Raw genomic sequence first — 18556 nt, 5'->3', positions numbered from 1 at the left:
ATAATGACACAATACCCAGTTACTGAATTCCTGGTATCAGGACACCTTGCCCAGTCAGAATCAGCAAAACCACATAGTTTCAAAGAGCTGGAGGCAGAGAAAAGAGTGCCTTTAGCTGGAACTGCTTTCAGGTATCTGAGGATTCGTGTGGCTGCATGGTAGTGAGGTAAAAGAGGTTTGGATACAAATTCACTCAAGTGCTGCACTGCATAAGAAATATTTGGCCTTGAGTTAGTTAGGTAAATCAATCTCCCAATTAACCTTCTATAGGATGAAGGATCTTCTAAAGCCTGGCCATCACTGGAAGTGAGTTTGAGATTTGGATCAAATGGCGACAGAAGAAGGCTTGGAAGCCAGGTAACCTGTATTTTCTAAAATTTCAAGAGTGTATTTTATCTGATTGAGAAATATACTAGTTTGGGACTTAGCAATCTCAAACCCGAGAAAAAACCTTGACAGACCAAGATCTTTAATCTTGAATTATTTTTCCAAAAGATGTTTAACACTATGAATTTCATGAAGTGAATTACCTGCTAAGACAATATCATCAACATACACTAGGAGAGCAGTGAAATTATGTTGATCTGTTTTGACATATAAGGAATGGTCAGCCTGAGATTGATGATAGCCAAGGGAGATTAGAAAGGAAGAAAGTTTGTTGTACCATTATCTACTGGCTTGTTTAAGGCCATAAAGAGACTTTTGAAGTTTGCAAACCTTAGAAGGGTCAAAATTGTTCAATTCAGATGGCATGGCCATGTGCACTTCCTCATGCAAGTCTCCATGAAGGAAAGCATTGTTAACATCTAATTGTTCAAGGTGCCAACCTTTAATAGTTGTAAGAGATAACAAGACCCTGGCAGTAGTAAGTTTGGCTACATGTGAGAAAGTGTCAAAATAGTTTATACCTTCCATCTGAGTATAGTCTTTGGCCACTAAATGTGCCTTGTACCTTTCCATAGAACCATCAGCCCTATATTTCACCTTATACACCCATCTACAACCAATAGGAGACTTCCCTGCAGGTAAATCAACAACAACCCATGTTTGGTTTGCCTCAAGAGAAAATATTTCAGTGTCCATGGCATGCTTCCAACACTCATGTTTGATGGCTTGTTGGTAAGTTTTTGGTTCAATGTTAGAGGAAATAGCATAGAAAAAATGTTTATATGATGGAGAACAGTTATCATAAGATATAGGAGAAGAAAGAGGATATAAGACATGAGATGTATGAGAATGCAATTTAGAGGCAGTAGCAATATTTTATCAATGGTAATCTGCATGATAGCTTGGAGGGTTAGAGGCACGAGAAGAATGTCTTATAGGCAAATTATGAGTATTATTTAATGGTTCAGTTACCAAGGAATCAGAAGGAGTTTATGATAAAGGACTGGAATCATGTGAAGGAATGTTGGTTAAAGGGGAGGATTGATTAGTAGGGAAAGATGTAGGTACATAATTAAAGCTTAAAGTACCTTGGGAATCTAGAGTGGGAGCAGGGCTCTGATTGCTTATGGGAGCAGGACTTGTTATAGCAGAAGAGGGATGAGGATGAATTTGTCCTTGTGGACCAGAATTCATGGATATGGGTGAATCTAAAGAGCTAGTGTTGTCACCAGTAGGACATGAAATATCAGTAGAGATAAGTTGTAAAGGGTTACCTATAGGATCATCAAGGTTAGGAGAGCAGTTTGGTGTGACTATATGATTAGGGGTGACAGCCTTTGGTTGAATAGGAAAAGAGGTTTCATAGAAAACTACATTTCTTGAGAAAAAAAAGGTTGTGGCTTTGCAAATAATAGAGTATGTAACCCTTAGTTCCATCCTTAAATCCAAGAAAAACAAATTTCCAGGCTCTAGGTTGGAACTTTGTCCTTTGTGATTGTAAGGTAGTGGCAAAACCAAGACAGCCAAAGACTTTCAAATGGATTAAATAGGGTGGTTGAAGATACAACAATTCATAAGGACATTTGGATTTAAAAAGAGGAGTAGGCATACTATTGATGATGTGGATAGCATGTTGAATGCAGAAATTCCACATGTTAAAAGGATTAGAGGAATGGAAAAAATAGGGTTCTAGCTATATTCAAAATATACTGATGTTTCCTCTCTACCACCCCATTCTGCTGGGGTGTTTCTACACAAGATCTTTGATGTATAATGCCTTTGGATAAGAAGAAATTAGACAAGGCAAGAAACTCACTACCATTATCAGATCTTAAACATTTCAGAGAAGTGTTAAATTGTGTCTCAATGTAAGCTATAAATTTTATTATACTAGTTTTAGTTTGGTCCTTAGTTTTAAGAAAAATTACCCAAGTATATCTTGAATAATCATCAACTAATGTTAAAAAATATTTGTGTCCAAGTATGGATATAGTAGAAAAAGGGCCCCAAATATCAACATGTAAAATTTGAAAAGAAGCAGTAGACTGAGTGACACTATTTAGAAATGGTAATTTCTTTTGTTTGCCAAGATGGCATGAATCACAAGGAACATTATTGTGTTTATATGGAATAAAAGGAAATTTTTTTGAAACATTATGTAAACTTATATTAGATATGTGTCCAAGTCTGAGGTGCCAAAGATTGGAAGGAGACTGACTTATTGAATGACAGGAAGATGGATGCTTTGAAGAGTCAAGAACATATAACCCCCTTTGAAGACTAGCTATACCAATCATTTCCTTGGAATGATTCTGCAGTATTTGACAGGTATTAGTATTAAAATGAACATGACAATTATTGTTACATACCAGTTTTGCAATGGAAATTAAATTGACATGAAAACTTGGTATGTATAAGACATTGTGCAGGATTAAAGAAGATGACAATTCTACACTGCCAGATATGGTAGCAGTAATTTGAGATCCATTTGGCAAGCTAACATGAACAGGAATAATGTTTTTATGAGAAATGAAAGATGCTATGTGTTGGAGCGGTAAAGTGGCAAGCAAAAAAAGATTTGGAAATATTTATCCGGGAAATTATCGTGTCCACAGAGATTAGTGATATCAAACCGCCATTCTACAGTTTCTGCAGTTATGAGTTTAGATTAAATGGGTTTTAAGTAAAAATGGAAAATATAACATATGAACATAAAATAAATACATTCTTGATAGAGAATAGCTTATCTGGTTTGAATCTAAACTAATCCTCACAAATTTAGATTTATCACTCCGTTGAACTCAATCTACAATACTCATCAGAATCACCACATACCTCTCACATCAATGTCCATTTCTGCAACACCGATGAGAGTTCAACTATATTGCTCTTTCAACGATGTCTCAACCGATCGAACAAAACAAAAGCATTAAACTCCGATATTATATGGATGTTAACTTCAAACCCTATGTCTAGAATCTAGAACTAACAGGTATTCTCCTAATCAAGATTCACGAAGCATATTTCTATTACGGCATAAATCCGAAGCGATTAAGCAAAAAGATCACAAAAACACCGATTAAGATTTGTAAAGCAAACTTTATACAACTAGTAGAAAGAGTGACAGACATCCATGTGTTTAGAGTAATTTACATACAAACTCAACAAAAGAGAAATACAAAGAAAAGAAAAGAAGAAAACCAAACATCTCACGGTTTATCATCGCCGATTGATGAGAAATCAACTCCCGAATCATCAATTTGCAAGTCCCAAATGTTGTTTCCAAGCTAAATCTACCAAAAATGGAAGGTTGATGAGTTGGGGTTCAAAAATACCCAAAAACATAACCTAAAAATTGTGTTTTTGGCCCTTAAAATGTGTTTCTGTCAGCACCGCTTCGCCCGACGGCAAAATGGCTTCGCCCGGCGGCTTAATACAGCAACTTTTCACATTTTTTGGTCAGTCAGGCTCGCCCGTCGAGCCCAAAATTCACCCGGCGGAACACACCAGAAACAACAAAAATTCTTCACTGTTTCGGCAATAACTTGAGAACCGTAACTCCGATTTGCGCCCGGTTCGAAGCGTTGGAAAGCTTATTCAATGCTCTATCTAAATATGAATAAATATCAATGATTGAATACCTACAAAAATAAGATGAAAACAATTAAACTCAATGATATTTACACGATAACGCAATATATACACTATAACGTAAACTATACCAAATATTGACTAAAGTTGAGGTTTATTGATGTAAAACAAATGAATTAAGCCGATGAGTGCTTATTATTCACACTCAAATTTACAAAAATTTAGCACTCATCACTATGTTAAAACAAATGTGGTCAGTGGCTCCTGTATCAAGGATCCAAAGGAAAAGGTTCTTACCATTGCTGTAGGAGGAGTGTGAGTTTAAAACAAAAAGGGATGTGGAAATGGAATCGTCCTTAGGAGAGGTCTTTGACTGTTGGAGCAGCTCCAAGAGACTGTTGTACTGATCTTGAGTGAAGCCAAAACCGGATGTAGTTGAAGTAGACTGAGGAGAATCTGATGTAGCAATTACAGATGCAGTGGTTGTAGGAGGCTTGCCTTTATGCTTAAAACCTGGTGGATAACCATGTTTAAGGATGCACGTTTCAATGGTATGGTTAGTCCTGCCATAATGTGTGCAGACTCGGTTGTGTCCTTTAGCTCCACCATAACCTTGAGCTTTACTTTTGTAAGCATTATTTTCAGATTTACCAGCCCGATTTCCTGAAGCAGTCTGAACCTGGAATGCAGTAACCTCTTCACCACTAGTGTTAGGAACATTAGTAGAACTTGAGAAATTCAATTCCCTTTCTTGTTGAATGACCAAGGAAAAAACCTTATCTATGTTAGGCAAATGGCTCATCATTATGATCTGGGATTTTGAATGAGTAAACTTTTCATTCAATCCCTTGAGAAATCTAATGACATAATCTTGCTCACGGTATTTGCGAATGGATACAGTAGCACCACATGAACAAGGGATAGCACATGAGCAAGCTATGATTGAGCGATAGTTCTCTAACTCGTCCCACATTACCTTTAGTTAAGTGAAGTAGGTGGAAACATCAAGTGTACCTTGACGAAATTTATACAATTCTTCCTGAATGTCAGATATGCGGAATATATAAGTTGTGAGAGAAATGAATTTGCAAATTTTTCCAGACATCAGCAACACTATCAATCCACAACACGGATTTTGCAATTGATTCAGAGATGGAACGATGAGTCTAGGCGACTACCATAGTGTTGCAATGGATCCAAGGAGCATACAAAGGATCTGAGATAGGAGATTTGGTGAGGGTTCCATCGATGAACTTCTCTATTTTCTTGGAAATGAGAGCAATATGCATCGACCAAGCCCATGAATGGTAGTTCTTATCATCAAGCAAAGGGGAAACAAGAATCAATGCTAGATTTTCATTAGGATGCAAATAGTATGGATTTGTAGAATTCGTAGAAAAATCAGCGAAACTCTGGTATGCCATTGATAACAAAATAGAGAGAAAAACGGATAAACAAGAACAAGACACGAGCAAGGAGTAGATTTCAGAAAACAAAATCAAGAATCACAACTGTGTGCGTGAAAGATATTGAAATCAAAAAGAAAAGGGAACGCCAGAACATTCACAGCAATCGCAGAAAAAGAATGAGTGAAGATAATCGCAACAATCGCAAAGAAAAAAATCATCAAAGTGATGTGAAGAGAGAAATAGGAAGAAAGAAGACGATTACCCGTGAAATTGAAGAATTGGGGAAGAAGACAATGGCTACCAGAGCTTGTTAAGCTCTGATACCATGTTAATGTTGTAATTATCAGGAAGAATCTTCATCATATTGATGAAGAAGAAGCCATGAGAGCATAACAGAATTAGCAAGCTATAACAGAAAGAGCAAAGTAGTTATGAAATTGTTATATTCTCATTAACCTTTCAAGGTGATACAAGATATAATATATATAGTAGATAAGGTCCACTCCTATGTACAAGTGTCAATCTCCTAATGGATATGGAGATTAATACTATATGTACAATACATTGTATAAAAGCTAATAATTTTAACATTCTGTTAAGTGTTGTTGGTGTTGTCATTTGCAAAACAAATGCTGTGAAATGTTGTTTGCACATTCTGTTAAGTGTAGTTAAATGTTGTTTTAAGTGCTATTGTTTGCTATATAGTGATGTTAAATGAATTTTTTTACATGTATTTTTATTTTTATTAATGATGCATATTTTATATAAATTTTAGGGTTAATAGCTATCTTTCACCTAGGATTACATGCATTTGTTTGAAGTTAGAAGTGGAAATTTATGAGCATAACTGTAAACTATAAACAACAAAAACACTAATTTGAAATTGGTTTAATTAGCTTAGGTGTGAGTTTGGAAAAATTATAAGTATGAAGGTTGAAGACGTGGATTTGATGAAAAAGATGAAGAGGAATTTAGAGAAATTACAATCATTATATAATATATAAATTTCGGGAAAAAACATAACAAAACAATTTCCATGGCCTAGTGATAATGTTGTGAACTAGTTTGAGAAAGGACTTGAGTTAAATCTTTCTTGCAAAATTTTGGACTATTTATCTTTTAAAACTCCAAGCCTAAATAATGACATAAATAAAAGCCATGTGGCATTAAAAAAATAATTAATAGAATAATTAATAAAAAGGACAACTAATCAGTCCATGTCATTACAAAGATTTTAAAAATAGTTGCCATGTCACTTTTGTTTATGATTGGAATTTTTGAAGGAATAAAATAGGGGAATCGTCATATGTTAGGGGGTGAATCCAAACCTTTTTTTACAGGGAATTTTTCAAAACCCGCTCATATGGCAGGGGAAAAATAACTATTAACCCTAAATTTTATGATGAGTGAAAAAAAGTCTATTTTTTTTTTTTAAATGGTAGAGCGGGGACCTAGTAATTGAGCCTCCACATTTTAAAATGTATGTCCCTTTCTCTTCGCCCCGTTGTTTTCGAGTTTTTGTGGCGCAGGTTTAAGTGCACGAGCATGTCTTTTTGTCATCCTTACATTTAGCTCAGATTTTTACCATTCTTTCAGAACACCAATTTTATTTCATCTTAAAGCTTCCAAATGCTAGTTTGGCCAATCAAAAGTAGTTTACTTAGGTCACATTATGGAGGAAAGCACCGTGGTTCTAAATCTCCTTAAGGTATGTTTGGATTAATGGAATATGATGAAATGGAGCGGAATGGAATAAGATTATGTTCCATCATTTGGATTGAGTAAAAACATATGGAATGGAACGGTATCGGATGGAATGCATTCCATCACTTTCCATCATTTTTGTACCCTCTGATTTGGGCGGAATGGCAAAATTGCTTTTTTCTATTATGAATTATTCAAACAATGGATTGACATATTTATTCAATTTCGCTCCGTTCCACTTTGTTTCATCCCGCTATGTTCTTTTTATTGTATCTAAACATAGCCTAAAATTTAGGTAGCATGTGTTTGACCAACACCCAAATCTATCCAAAGTTTGAGAGGGTTCTTACTAAACCGATGTGGGACTAACTGCAATGCAAATCCTACTAAACCGATGCATCAGGATATACCTCGGGTGCAGTAGTGTTACAAGGGGATCATTCTCTTGCTTTTGTTTTTGTAAGATTTCATGTTCTAGGATGTCCAAGGCATTGACATATTTGAGGGAGTTACACGCCATTACAGCAGATAGTATAGATATAGATAGATACTACCCAATTTGATGTTGAAATAAAATAAAATGTGTAAATAACTTTGAATCAAACAATGTTATAAATGACATTAAGTTGGTAAGTTACAACATACAGAAACTTTATTCTCTTAGAAAATACCACAATTCAAACCAACCACAAATACTATTTCAAGATTCAAAAGATTACATCACACAAAAATATTATTGAGGGTTGCTGCCAATCGAACTCCTCCTTGAGCTAATCGCAAACTGACTATCGGCAAACGCGATAGGAAGTAATCATCTGCAAGACATTGTTTCATGACAGTCAGAAAATCTAATAAATCCAATAGCATGCATTAGAAGAAGTATTAGAAATTAGTAGTACCTTCTAGTGTAGCATCTTCAGGGGCATCTTTATATGCGTATTCACAAGCATCCTTAACACCTTCAGATGCATAAACATCTGGGCATGTGGCCAGATCAGAACCGCATGCTTCCCAATCTGCTACATCATTCTTCCATGTTTTCTGCATCAAATAATTTCAAGTTAACTTGTCCAAGTTTGTAAAGGTTTAGAGAAAATTAAAGTGGTTTTGAATGGAATACCGTGATATTTGTTTGAATGTCCTTGAAGTATTCATCTATGTTATTGTCATAGAATCTTTCTTGTGCTGTTTCAATAATGTTAGCATCCCAAACCTAAATGGTACAAAGTTAGTCACTAAATTAGATAGTGATATAGTATTATATGATGATGAGAGTTTGGATGATTACTGACATGGTGAAGATTTTGTTTCCTTGTGTACCAATGAACATCAATTGTATTTCCTCCCTTGTCTGTAGTAAAACCAGTATGTAGAGGCTGCATTTTAACCAAACAAACATATAAACTTAGAATATGAGAGATCCGTGGTCACAAAATCCTGACTCTCCATTCCCGCAGGTATCAAATCTATGACTTACGATGAGATTGTATCAAGAGTCTCACATCAGACAATATATGGTTGAATATGTGTTTATAAATAGGGGTAATCTTGACCCTACAAACCGTTTTTGTAGGGACGAGTTATCCTCACCCACATTGTTAAGAGATATTCAGATTTTAATTAAAATCAACCTTGATCTTCATCCTATGAGACCGATGTGGTGAATGAATAAATGTGAAATTTTGTTGACAATCGAGAGCTTTGTAATCGTTAAACATACCTGATGAACATCTCCCATAAAATGAGAAAGGAAAAGAAGTGCTTGTGTAAGATTGTCTGAATCAATTGTGAAACAAGAGTTTAGTTAGTCAGCATATAAAAGTTGATATAAAGAAGAAAAAAAAGTCAGTTCTAAAATGTCATAGCAAGGTTTTTTTATTACATTCAGTGTCTTTTTTGCCATAGTCAAGAAGCTGAGTGGTGTAATTGTTAATTGCTCCAACAACACATACATCTTTCACACCATTCAAATCCTTGCAATCCCCTAAATGAAAGTTCACATAAATTGGTTATAAGTACACAAAGCTCATTGGATTAGCCAAAATAAATAAAGAAATCACATCTCACTTTAGTAGTCATCAAATTGAAATTCACTGATCTTACAATTCTGACATCCCATCAGTTGGACAAAAATCTAACTACTTGTACAGTAATTTTCATCCAACCGTTAAGAAGTCAGATTGTGAGACATTAGATTCTAACGAATCAATAGAATTAGAATGAAAAGAAACTTACTGGCGTAATTGAAATTGCAAAGCTTAGGAGGAGTATCAGCATAGTGCAAAGCAGACGTCCAACGAAGAGCAAACTTGACGCGATCAGCCCATGTACAAACACTTGACAAATCATCATTCGCATACGCAGGCAGCAATTCTTTCACAGCATCTGCCGCGGCATCGGTCAGACGAGCCTGAGCAATCTTACAAGTAATTGCATGTCCTTCTTCTCCCCATCCTTGAATGTTTTGAACCAAAAAAATGAGTGACAATATTGCCACTAACTGAATTTTGCTACACTCCATTTTTGTTTCTTTCACTTCACTATGCAAATTATGTACTTGATTTAGGCTTATATATAACGTGTGAATGTGTCTTTGGAAAAACTTGACAATTAAGGTAATTATGTTAAGGTTTGAGATTTTGTTTCAAGTGTGAACTGTGTGAATGAACAATAAAGTTAACGTCGTTTAGAGCGTTACGTTACTTGTATAGTGACGTTTAAATTTGTGTATGGTAATATGAGTAATGTTTTTCTTATAAATAATCATATATCATTAATACTACTCTTTTTGACCATAGGAATATTCTTATAAAGAAGGAATCAATGTAAATGGAAGTTAAAAATCATTGAAAATTTAATTGATTTTATTTTAGGAATTAAATAGGCTCTGTTTATTGGTTAAATGCCAAAAATGGGTTTACAAAATATTGTGACCGGATGAGGACAGAACAATATCCGAATCATTAATGATTTGTTTTTCAAAGAAATATCTGAATTAATAAATTCAAACAAGGAAAACTTTAATATTTCCATAAAATAAACGTTGCTTTTTTATTTATTAAAAAGAGTATATTATCAGAATATTTTTGCATACCTTTGCTAATTGTTTTTAAATTTTGGTATTAGAATATTTTATATTAAAATATTATTTAATTATTATATTCAATAATTATTTTATAAACATACATTTATATTAATTATATCAAATAGTTAAAGAATTAATCTAATACATACTCATTTATTTATTTTATTATGGGTTTAATGGATATGCAATGAATCTTATTAAAAAAAGTTAAAATAAAAAGTGATTTAATTGAATACATTGTTGTTATTGGTTGACAGTGTAAAATCATGATACATTATTCATGCATCACCCCTTTTCTCATTAATCCTTCAAATAGGAATGTCAATAGGGTGGGGGCAGGATACATCTGCATCTCCATGACTAAGAGTGTTTGCGGTTCGGTTTGGATGTAAAAATTTATCCGATTCAAATATAAATTTATCTGCAGTTCGGTTCAATTTTGAATGATAGATTAAAAAAATCTATTCAATTTTATACGATTAATTTTGAATCGGTTTTTAGATATCCAAATTACAAATTATAGTTTTTATTAAGATTATAAATCTTCTAATAAATAATAAATTTGATATAATATATAATATATAGTATAATAAAAATTAATATTATAAAATAAAATGATCAATTATGGTTGAAACAAATAAAATAATAAAATTAAATAGATTTAATTAAACTAAGAAATCGTGTTAAAAAATAAGTATCATCGAATAATAAATTAACACTTATATTAATAAAAAATAATTAAACATAAAAATATATACTTGCGATTTAGTTTGACTTTGAAAAATCAATCTCAAATTCAATCTGAATCGTGTCATTTTTAAAAAAATGATAGACAAGCACATCTAATAATATACAATTTTTTGTGGTTTTTGATTTGTTGGATCAATGAGCGATTGTTATTTGGATAGATTTAAATTTGAACACTCCTCCTCTCATCCTTGCTTTCAAATCTACTTCTCATTCCTATCTAAGACCCTCTTCGTCCTGCCACAGGAAGATTTAATCTCTCATCATCATCCATCTCCACTGTTCTTAAAAGATCTATAAATATATAAAAAATACATATTATTTTTAAGTAAATTAATAGTAAAAATTTTAAAAACTAATTACAAAAAATTGAGAAATTAATACAAATCTATTATTTTAAAAATATTTAATCTATACTCATTATTAGAGTATGACCACCAAATTTTTATATTAAAAATTTATAAAATAATCATCCAAAATTTTCTATTTTACAAATATTCTACATTATTTTATTTTAAAAAATTTATAAAATAAATTATATAAATAATAAATAAACCTACACATAAATTTAATATTATATATTAATTAAAAATATAATAATATTTTAGACATAATGAAATATGTTCGTCTTCCCCATCTCGGAAGTGTCTTCGAGAAAATTTTGTTCTCCATTTCATTCACCATAGAGAAAAACTCTCCATCTTTCTTTAGATCCCAAATAAAAAATGCTTATGTGGGAATCTCCCCTAACAAATGCAAGTTGATATACCTAAAAATAAAACTTTAATATTTTCATAAAATAAGCATTCCTTTTTTTTTTTTGGTAAAATCAATATCTCATTTTTTTGATAAAATCAATATCTCATTTTTTTGGTAGAAAAAACATGTCAACTAATATATTTTAATTATAAATAAAATAAATATTTTTTTAATAGAAAAACAATATCTCATCGTTTCTAATATCAAAAATAAAAAATCCTCAACGCGCAACAACATACACTAATCCTTTAATAATGATATAGGTTTTTTAATCTTTACCAACGGTTTTTTAATCTTCATCAACAAATTTTTGTTGTTGATATATGTCAAATTTCTTATAGTGTTCAACTAAAAAACTTTAATATTTCATAAAGTAAACATTGCTTTTTTTTAAGTAAAAACAATATATCATCTTTTTTTAGTTAGAAACCGAATATCATATATATATATATATATATATATATATATATATATATATATATATATATATATATATATATATATATATATATATATAAGAGTAGAGACTAATTCTTTGAGTTAGGACCACATGCACTACAATAAACGGTAAAATCATCTTTTAAAATCTCATTTAATAAATTAAATAAAAAAATTAATATTTCTAAAAAGATAAACTTTTTCTTTCTTAGTAAAACAATATTCTATTTTTTTTAGGTAGAAAAAATATCTCAATTAATAAATTTAAATAAAAAAACCTTAATATTTTAATAAAATAAACATTGTGTTTTTTTTAAGCAAAACCAGTATTTCATCTTTTTTTACTATAACAAATATACTAATTAATAAATTAAGTTATGAAAAACTTTACTATTTTCATAAAATAAATATTATTTTTTTATAGTAAAAACATTATTTTGTTTTTTTCTTCTAAAAATCAAGAATCTTCTGAAGTTGCATGTCTCTGATACATTAAGTAGGAGATATATATGTGGTTTTTTGCTTGTTCCTTAAGCTTTACTTTGAATTTAGTTTTATATTTCAGTCTCCTCTTCAATTGTGCATCTTTAAGGATCAAATTCTGGATCAGTATTTTAGCATGCATAATTTAAAATGTTTGTGTTTGAGTATGAACAATTAAGTCAATTAGTCAATTTTTTTGAAACAAGAACCATAGCTGATAATGATTCAAGTCATGTCAAAAGTAGACTCTCAAAATATCTTTGAAAACATGAAATTTTGATATTTTGGATGTGTGATTCGAATCACACAATCCATTGAGTTGAATCAAACCAGGTAGGGAAGAATCGGGATTTTATGTAAGCTCATGAGTCGAATCACAACTTACCCTTGATTCAAATCATGCACTCTGTGATCTGAATCATACTTTGTACATGAGTCAAATCACAATTCCTTCTCCAGCCTCTGCCAAGTTTGAGTCGAATCATGACCAAACCCTGACACAAATCACAGTCCTTGTGAGTCTAATCAAGTTATAGGCTTGACTCGAATCATAGAAAAATGGGTTTCTCTTTAAGTGCATATGTTCCACATTACTTTGCTACTTGACTATAATCACCAAGTGTTCTTGACTTTGAATCAAACAGGATTTTTTTCACTTTTTTGGGCTTGAAATGATGGCACTTACAATACAGATGTTAAGACTGATGTCCCACTACCAACACATTGTTAAGACAGATGTTATGACATCACCTGCTGACAAAAATAATTTTACCAAAATAGAAACTATGCAGAATTAAAATACAGAAGGTAAAAGAACACAATCAATTGTTAACCTAGTTCGGTTCAACGTCGGGGAAGGAAATCCACTATGATAGTATTAGTTCAAAGCCTAAACTGTAACACCCCATATTTTTCCATTTTAATTCAATTAAGATTTAAATTAATTAATTTGAATTGTTTAGTATTTTAATGGAATTATTGGAGAATTGAGAAAATAATATAATAGGGCCAGAATTGTGGTTAATAAAGAGGGGGTGTTAATGGTTGGGCCTTTTTACTAAAGCTGGTCTATTTTTCATAAAAGAAGGAAAATAGAGGAAATTGAAAAATAGAAGAGCAAAGTGTCAGAGAAGGAGAAGAGTTGAATACGTGAAAGAGGAAAAGAAGAGGAAGAGAGCTTTCAAGAACTCCGATCAAAGGTAAGGGGGGACTCTTCCGATTAATCTCTATTATCAATTCATGAGTAGTAGGATTGATTTGTATGTTGTTTGATTCGATTGGGATATGTTAGTGTAACTCGGTGAACTGACTTTATTATTTTAAAGCAACAGATGTTGCGGTGAGCATGAGTCGCCACCGACTTTTATTTTGTCCAACGTTAGGAAAGGTAAAAAGTACAGAAAAAGACCTTATTTGAAGAAAACGGGCTCGGGGGGTAAGTTATGAAAAGGGAAGGTGCAAGCACCCTTTTCATCCGTAGTTATCTACGGGCTCTTAACTTGCTTAGCTCATGTTTGTTTGTTTTGAGTTTGAAAAGGGACATAAGGACTTTAGCGTAAATGCGTAGCCTTAGTTTTTGAAAGAGTGTTGAGAAGATGTTTTTTAATTGAGCTAGGCAGATTAAGAGCACTACCCTAAATAGTTGGTCTTTTTCTATGCCTTTTAAAGTTCCTAGGACTATCCATACTATATAGAAGTAGGTAGTCCTTGTTTATATTGGACGTGTGGGTCGTCGAAGGGTCGTCGTATGGTCGTTGAAGGCAACAAGTAGAGGAACCTTAGCATTTTAGCAGGACTATCATCATTTTTTGAGGGACAAAATCATTTACCGAAGGCAACCTTAAGGGACATCGAGGGACTATGATCTTTTATGATGATTTTACTCGAGGGTCATCGTTTTGCTAAGATACCTCTACTTTCGAGGGACACGACCTTTATAATTATCCGTAAGGCAACCAAGAGGGGCGTACCCTAGAGGTGAGTGTGTGCAGCAATCACGTGTGTTATGTTCAGTTATTTTATTTATCTTTTAATTAAAGGTGATCTAACGATTAGTTTTATCTTGTCATACAATCCTAAGGCATACATCTAAACAGTTAAATATGTACAGGAAATAAAGAGCGGAAAATAAAGTTTCTACGCTATTACAAGGCTTCGGGGAGGGGGTTACAAACTTAACATATGGGGATAAAACTAAATTAATTATTACAACCCAAACGAAAATTAAAACAAAAATATATACAAAAAATACTAATTAAGTTGCAAATGTCGGTAATAGTCCAATAGTTCAAAGTGGCTCCTCAAAATCAAAACAAAAAAATGTTAGTAATAATATATAAAATGAAATATGAGAACAGACAAAAAACTAAACAAATATTGATCAAAATTAATAAATAAATCTAAAATATAAATTAAATTCTAAAATAAGCTAAATGATCAACATTAATTAAAAAAAAATCTAAAATATAAATTAAATTCTAAAATGAGCAAAGCATAAAATAACACATGTATTTTTTTTTTAATATTTTTTTGTTATATATAAAAAAATCAGTTATATCTAATAAAAAAAAAATAATCATAATAAAAAACTAAAAAAAACTCCTAAAAAAAACTAATGAGGAACGGCTCATCTCACCATTTTTTTTTTATTATTTTTTCTTATAGCTTTAATGTTAATTAAATGGAAATAAAACTAATTTAATCTATTTAAACTTTAATAACTAAAATGGGGAGAAGTCATGAGTTAACCGTACTGCCCCTTTTAATCTCTAAGTTAGTTTCTTTTTATATTTATTTATATATTTTTAAAATAAACTAATTAATTAAACAAGTAAAAATAATTAAATAGCAAAACTTTGACTTTTCAAACCAATAAACAAGAACTACACAATGTACATGATAGAAAATGTAGAACCAGAACCACACAACACGCATAATCTTTCTTCTTCCTCCAACAAAAGACTCAATCCTCTCTCTCTCTTTCTTTATATGAACTCAATTTTTTTTATAAAGCCATAAACAATCAAACAACAAGATGAAGGCATATGTGAATCAAATAGATCGAGGTTACCGGATCGAAGCGTGAGCGAATGAACTCGGTGGCGGCTGGATCTGGTCGGAAGGGAGTCGTTCGCCGAACCCGGAGGAAATCGCCGGTGTTGTGCTTGAACGGCGATGTTGTGGGGGGCTGCGCAGATCTGAACGTGAATTGGTCGGAGGATGCGTTGCGGTGATGGCCGAGTGGTGTTCGTCGGTCTTCATCGGAGGGTGAGCGCGGAGGCGCAGCAGCGGATGGTGATCCGACTGGATCCTGACCGGTGTTCGCGGCGGAGATGCTTTCTTCCTCCTCCCATGTGTTGTTTTTTTTTCTGCAAAATGACTTGAATAAACAAACAGATTAGTGATGATTTATGTGTTTAGGTTATGAGTTTATGGAATTCTTGGCAATTGGCTGTTGTTAGAGTTTACAGGTTTTTTGTTTTTGTTTGGGAGTTGTGTTATGGTGTTAGTTTATGTACGTGAAAGTTAAGATTAGTAGTGAAGTTGAAACTTTGTTTCAATGAAATTGTTGGTAAGTTCTACAAGTGTGTAAGGATGGAGGATAAGTGGGGTTCACAGGATGGTGTGGTTTGTACCGTGTATTTTTTTGAGTCCCCCTGAGGGTTAGAAAAGATGTCAATTTATAGAGTGGATGAGTGAACATTCATGGCAAGAAAACATGCTTTTGATGACCATGAAGATTGATGATTCTTTCCTTGTAATTTTGAAAAAAATTCCAAGTTTATGAAAACATGTTTCTTATGGTTATTAAAGCTTTGAAAAAAATGGATTTGGTTTCTAATGGGCGGCCAATTATTTTGTTTTGTTTTATTTTAAAATTTGAATGAAGAATTGCATGAATTAAAATAAATATATAAAAATGTAATAATAGAAAAAACAATTTTTGTGATTTTGAAAATAATTTTAAAAAAAATAGAAATAAAGTTATTTACAAATAGAAGGAAAAATGTTAGGAGTAGGATTTGAACTCAAGATCTTATACTTGCAAACCTTACCAATTGTGCTATATTACTTATTCGAAATAAAAAGCCAATTGAAAGTTTAAGAAGCATCAATCAATATTTTGCTATTTAAAATATAACAATTTAAGAGTAAACTATTATATTTTAAAATAGATTTTAAATCGAATATTTATAAAATTCAGGATATCAATGTAAATGAAACCTAGATTTTATAAAAACCCAATTTTTGAAATAGTTTTGAATTTTTGAAAAGTGTGGGCAAATTTTGGGGTATGACAGCTGCCCCTGTTCAATCTTCTTAAACCTGAGGATGTAGATTGGCTTGTGTGCCTATCAGAATCTGAAGGTGGAAGAAGATTGAACACTAGAATACCCAGAAATTTGCCCTTGTTGATGGAGGGACTTTTGTATGAGATGGGCTTAAAGATGCCATCCGGAGGTTGACAGAGAACTGTCTGAGATGGGCTTAGAGATGCCACCTAACTGAGATGATTGTCAGCAACCTGGGGGGTCATGCTTCCCATGGCGCGTATATGATAGATCTTCAGAATGTTTGGGGTTCAAGCTTCCAAACGTATATCTGGAATAGAGATTCATAGATGTTCGGGGTTCGAGCTTCCGAAACATCTACCATAGAATTCAGATCAATCGGGGTTCAGGCTTTCGAAACATATCTGCCGTAGATTTCAGAACATCCGGGGTTCAGGCTTCCGGAACGTTTCCGTTGTAGAATTCAGATTATCCAGGGTTCAAGCTTCCGGAACATATCTGTTGTAGAATTCAGATCATTCGGGGTTCAAGCTTCCGAAACATATCTGCCGTAGATTTCAGAACATCCGGGGTTCAGGCTTCCGGAACGTTTCCATTGTAGAATTCAGATTATCCAGGGTTCAAGCTTCCGGAACATATCTGTTGTAGAATTCAGATCATTCGGGGTTCAAGCTTCCGAAACATATCTGCCGTAGATTTCAGAACATCCGGGGTTCACACTTCCGGAACGTTTCTGTCGTAGATTTCAGATTATCCGGGGTTCAAGCTTCCGGAACATATCTGTTGTAGATTTCAGATTATCCGGGGTTCAAGCTTCCGGAACATATCTGTTGTAGAATTCAGATCATTCGGGGTTCAAGCTTCCGAAACATATCTGCCGTAGATTTCAGAACATCCGGGGTTCATGCTTCCGGAACGTTTCTGTCGTAGATTTCAGATTATCCGGGGTTCAAGCTTCCGGAACATATCTGTTGTAGAATTCAGATCATTCGGGGTTCAAGCTTCCGAAACATATCTGCCGTAGATTTCAGAACATCCGAGGTTCATGCTTCCGGAACGTTTCTGTCGTAGATTTCAGATTATCCGGGGTTCAAGCTTCCGGAAGATATCTGTTGAGAATCTGGGGTTCAAGCTTCCAGACTGTATATTTGATAGAAATTGGTTTTGTAAATGATATTTTCATGATCGGTTGGTCGACCTGAAAGGAAAAGTTAGCTTTTGTGCAATGTCATGATGCATGTAATGTATTGTATGTTTTTTTTGAAATGAATGGGAGTGTTATGCATATGCCACGAGGTATATGATGCATGAATGCAAAAAGTTGTTAAAGACGACAGCAGATTGCAATAGTGTTTTGCGGGGAAAATAAATCCCTGGCTTTTCAGCACCTTTGAGGGATTCTTTGAATCTCGACTTGACTTCCCCAGATGAATTGGATAATAACATGTCATGCCCTTTGTACGTATTGGCGTTTTAGACAACTGAGCCCATCGTAGGAGATATTTTTGTTTCTCGGAGTATTTCTAAAGCATGCCTGTCGGGAGGGCTTCTTGAGATTTATGCTGTTATAAGTAACATGCCCCAGTATCATGAACTTAGGAACAATGTCCCTGATTAATCCGGGTCGGAGGTAATTTTCAACTATGCTTGGGTGAATGCCC

At 33.2% G+C, this 18556-nt stretch overlaps 1 protein-coding gene across 1 annotated transcript; it reads right to left on the bottom strand.

The window, feature by feature from the left end:
* Positions 1-7656: 7656 nt before the first annotated feature.
* LOC131610056 (endonuclease 2-like) lies at positions 7657-9690 on the bottom strand. The gene is made up of 7 exons (XM_058881925.1): positions 9327-9690; positions 8974-9075; positions 8812-8867; positions 8384-8467; positions 8212-8304; positions 7991-8132; positions 7657-7906 (listed from the first exon to the last, which is right to left on the bottom strand). The coding sequence occupies exons 1-7, from the start codon at positions 9610-9612 to the stop codon at positions 7812-7814; spliced, it is 858 nt and encodes a 285-aa protein (XP_058737908.1). The 5' UTR covers positions 9613-9690; the 3' UTR covers positions 7657-7811.
* Between the last annotated feature and the right edge of the window lie 8866 nt (positions 9691-18556).

This window comes from Vicia villosa, linkage group LG1, assembly GCF_029867415.1.
Source record: "Vicia villosa cultivar HV-30 ecotype Madison, WI linkage group LG1, Vvil1.0, whole genome shotgun sequence".
Classification (NCBI taxonomy): Eukaryota; Viridiplantae; Streptophyta; class Magnoliopsida; order Fabales; family Fabaceae; genus Vicia; species Vicia villosa.
This window is presented reverse-complemented; position numbering and strand designations above follow the sequence as displayed.

Bases quoted from the DNA above. Each gene is read 5' to 3' on its own strand.
- LOC131610056 (XM_058881925.1), bottom strand. From the start codon at position 9,612: ATGGAGTGTAGCAAAATTCAGTTAGTGGCAATATTGTCACTCATTTTT. The intron at 9,076-9,326 runs GTAAGTTTCTTT...ACTTTCATTTAG, and splicing joins TTGCAATTTCAATTACGCCA to GGGATTGCAAGGATTTGAAT. The intron at 8,468-8,811 runs GTATGTTTAACG...GTTAAAATGCAG, and splicing joins TTATGGGAGATGTTCATCAG to CCTCTACATACTGGTTTTAC.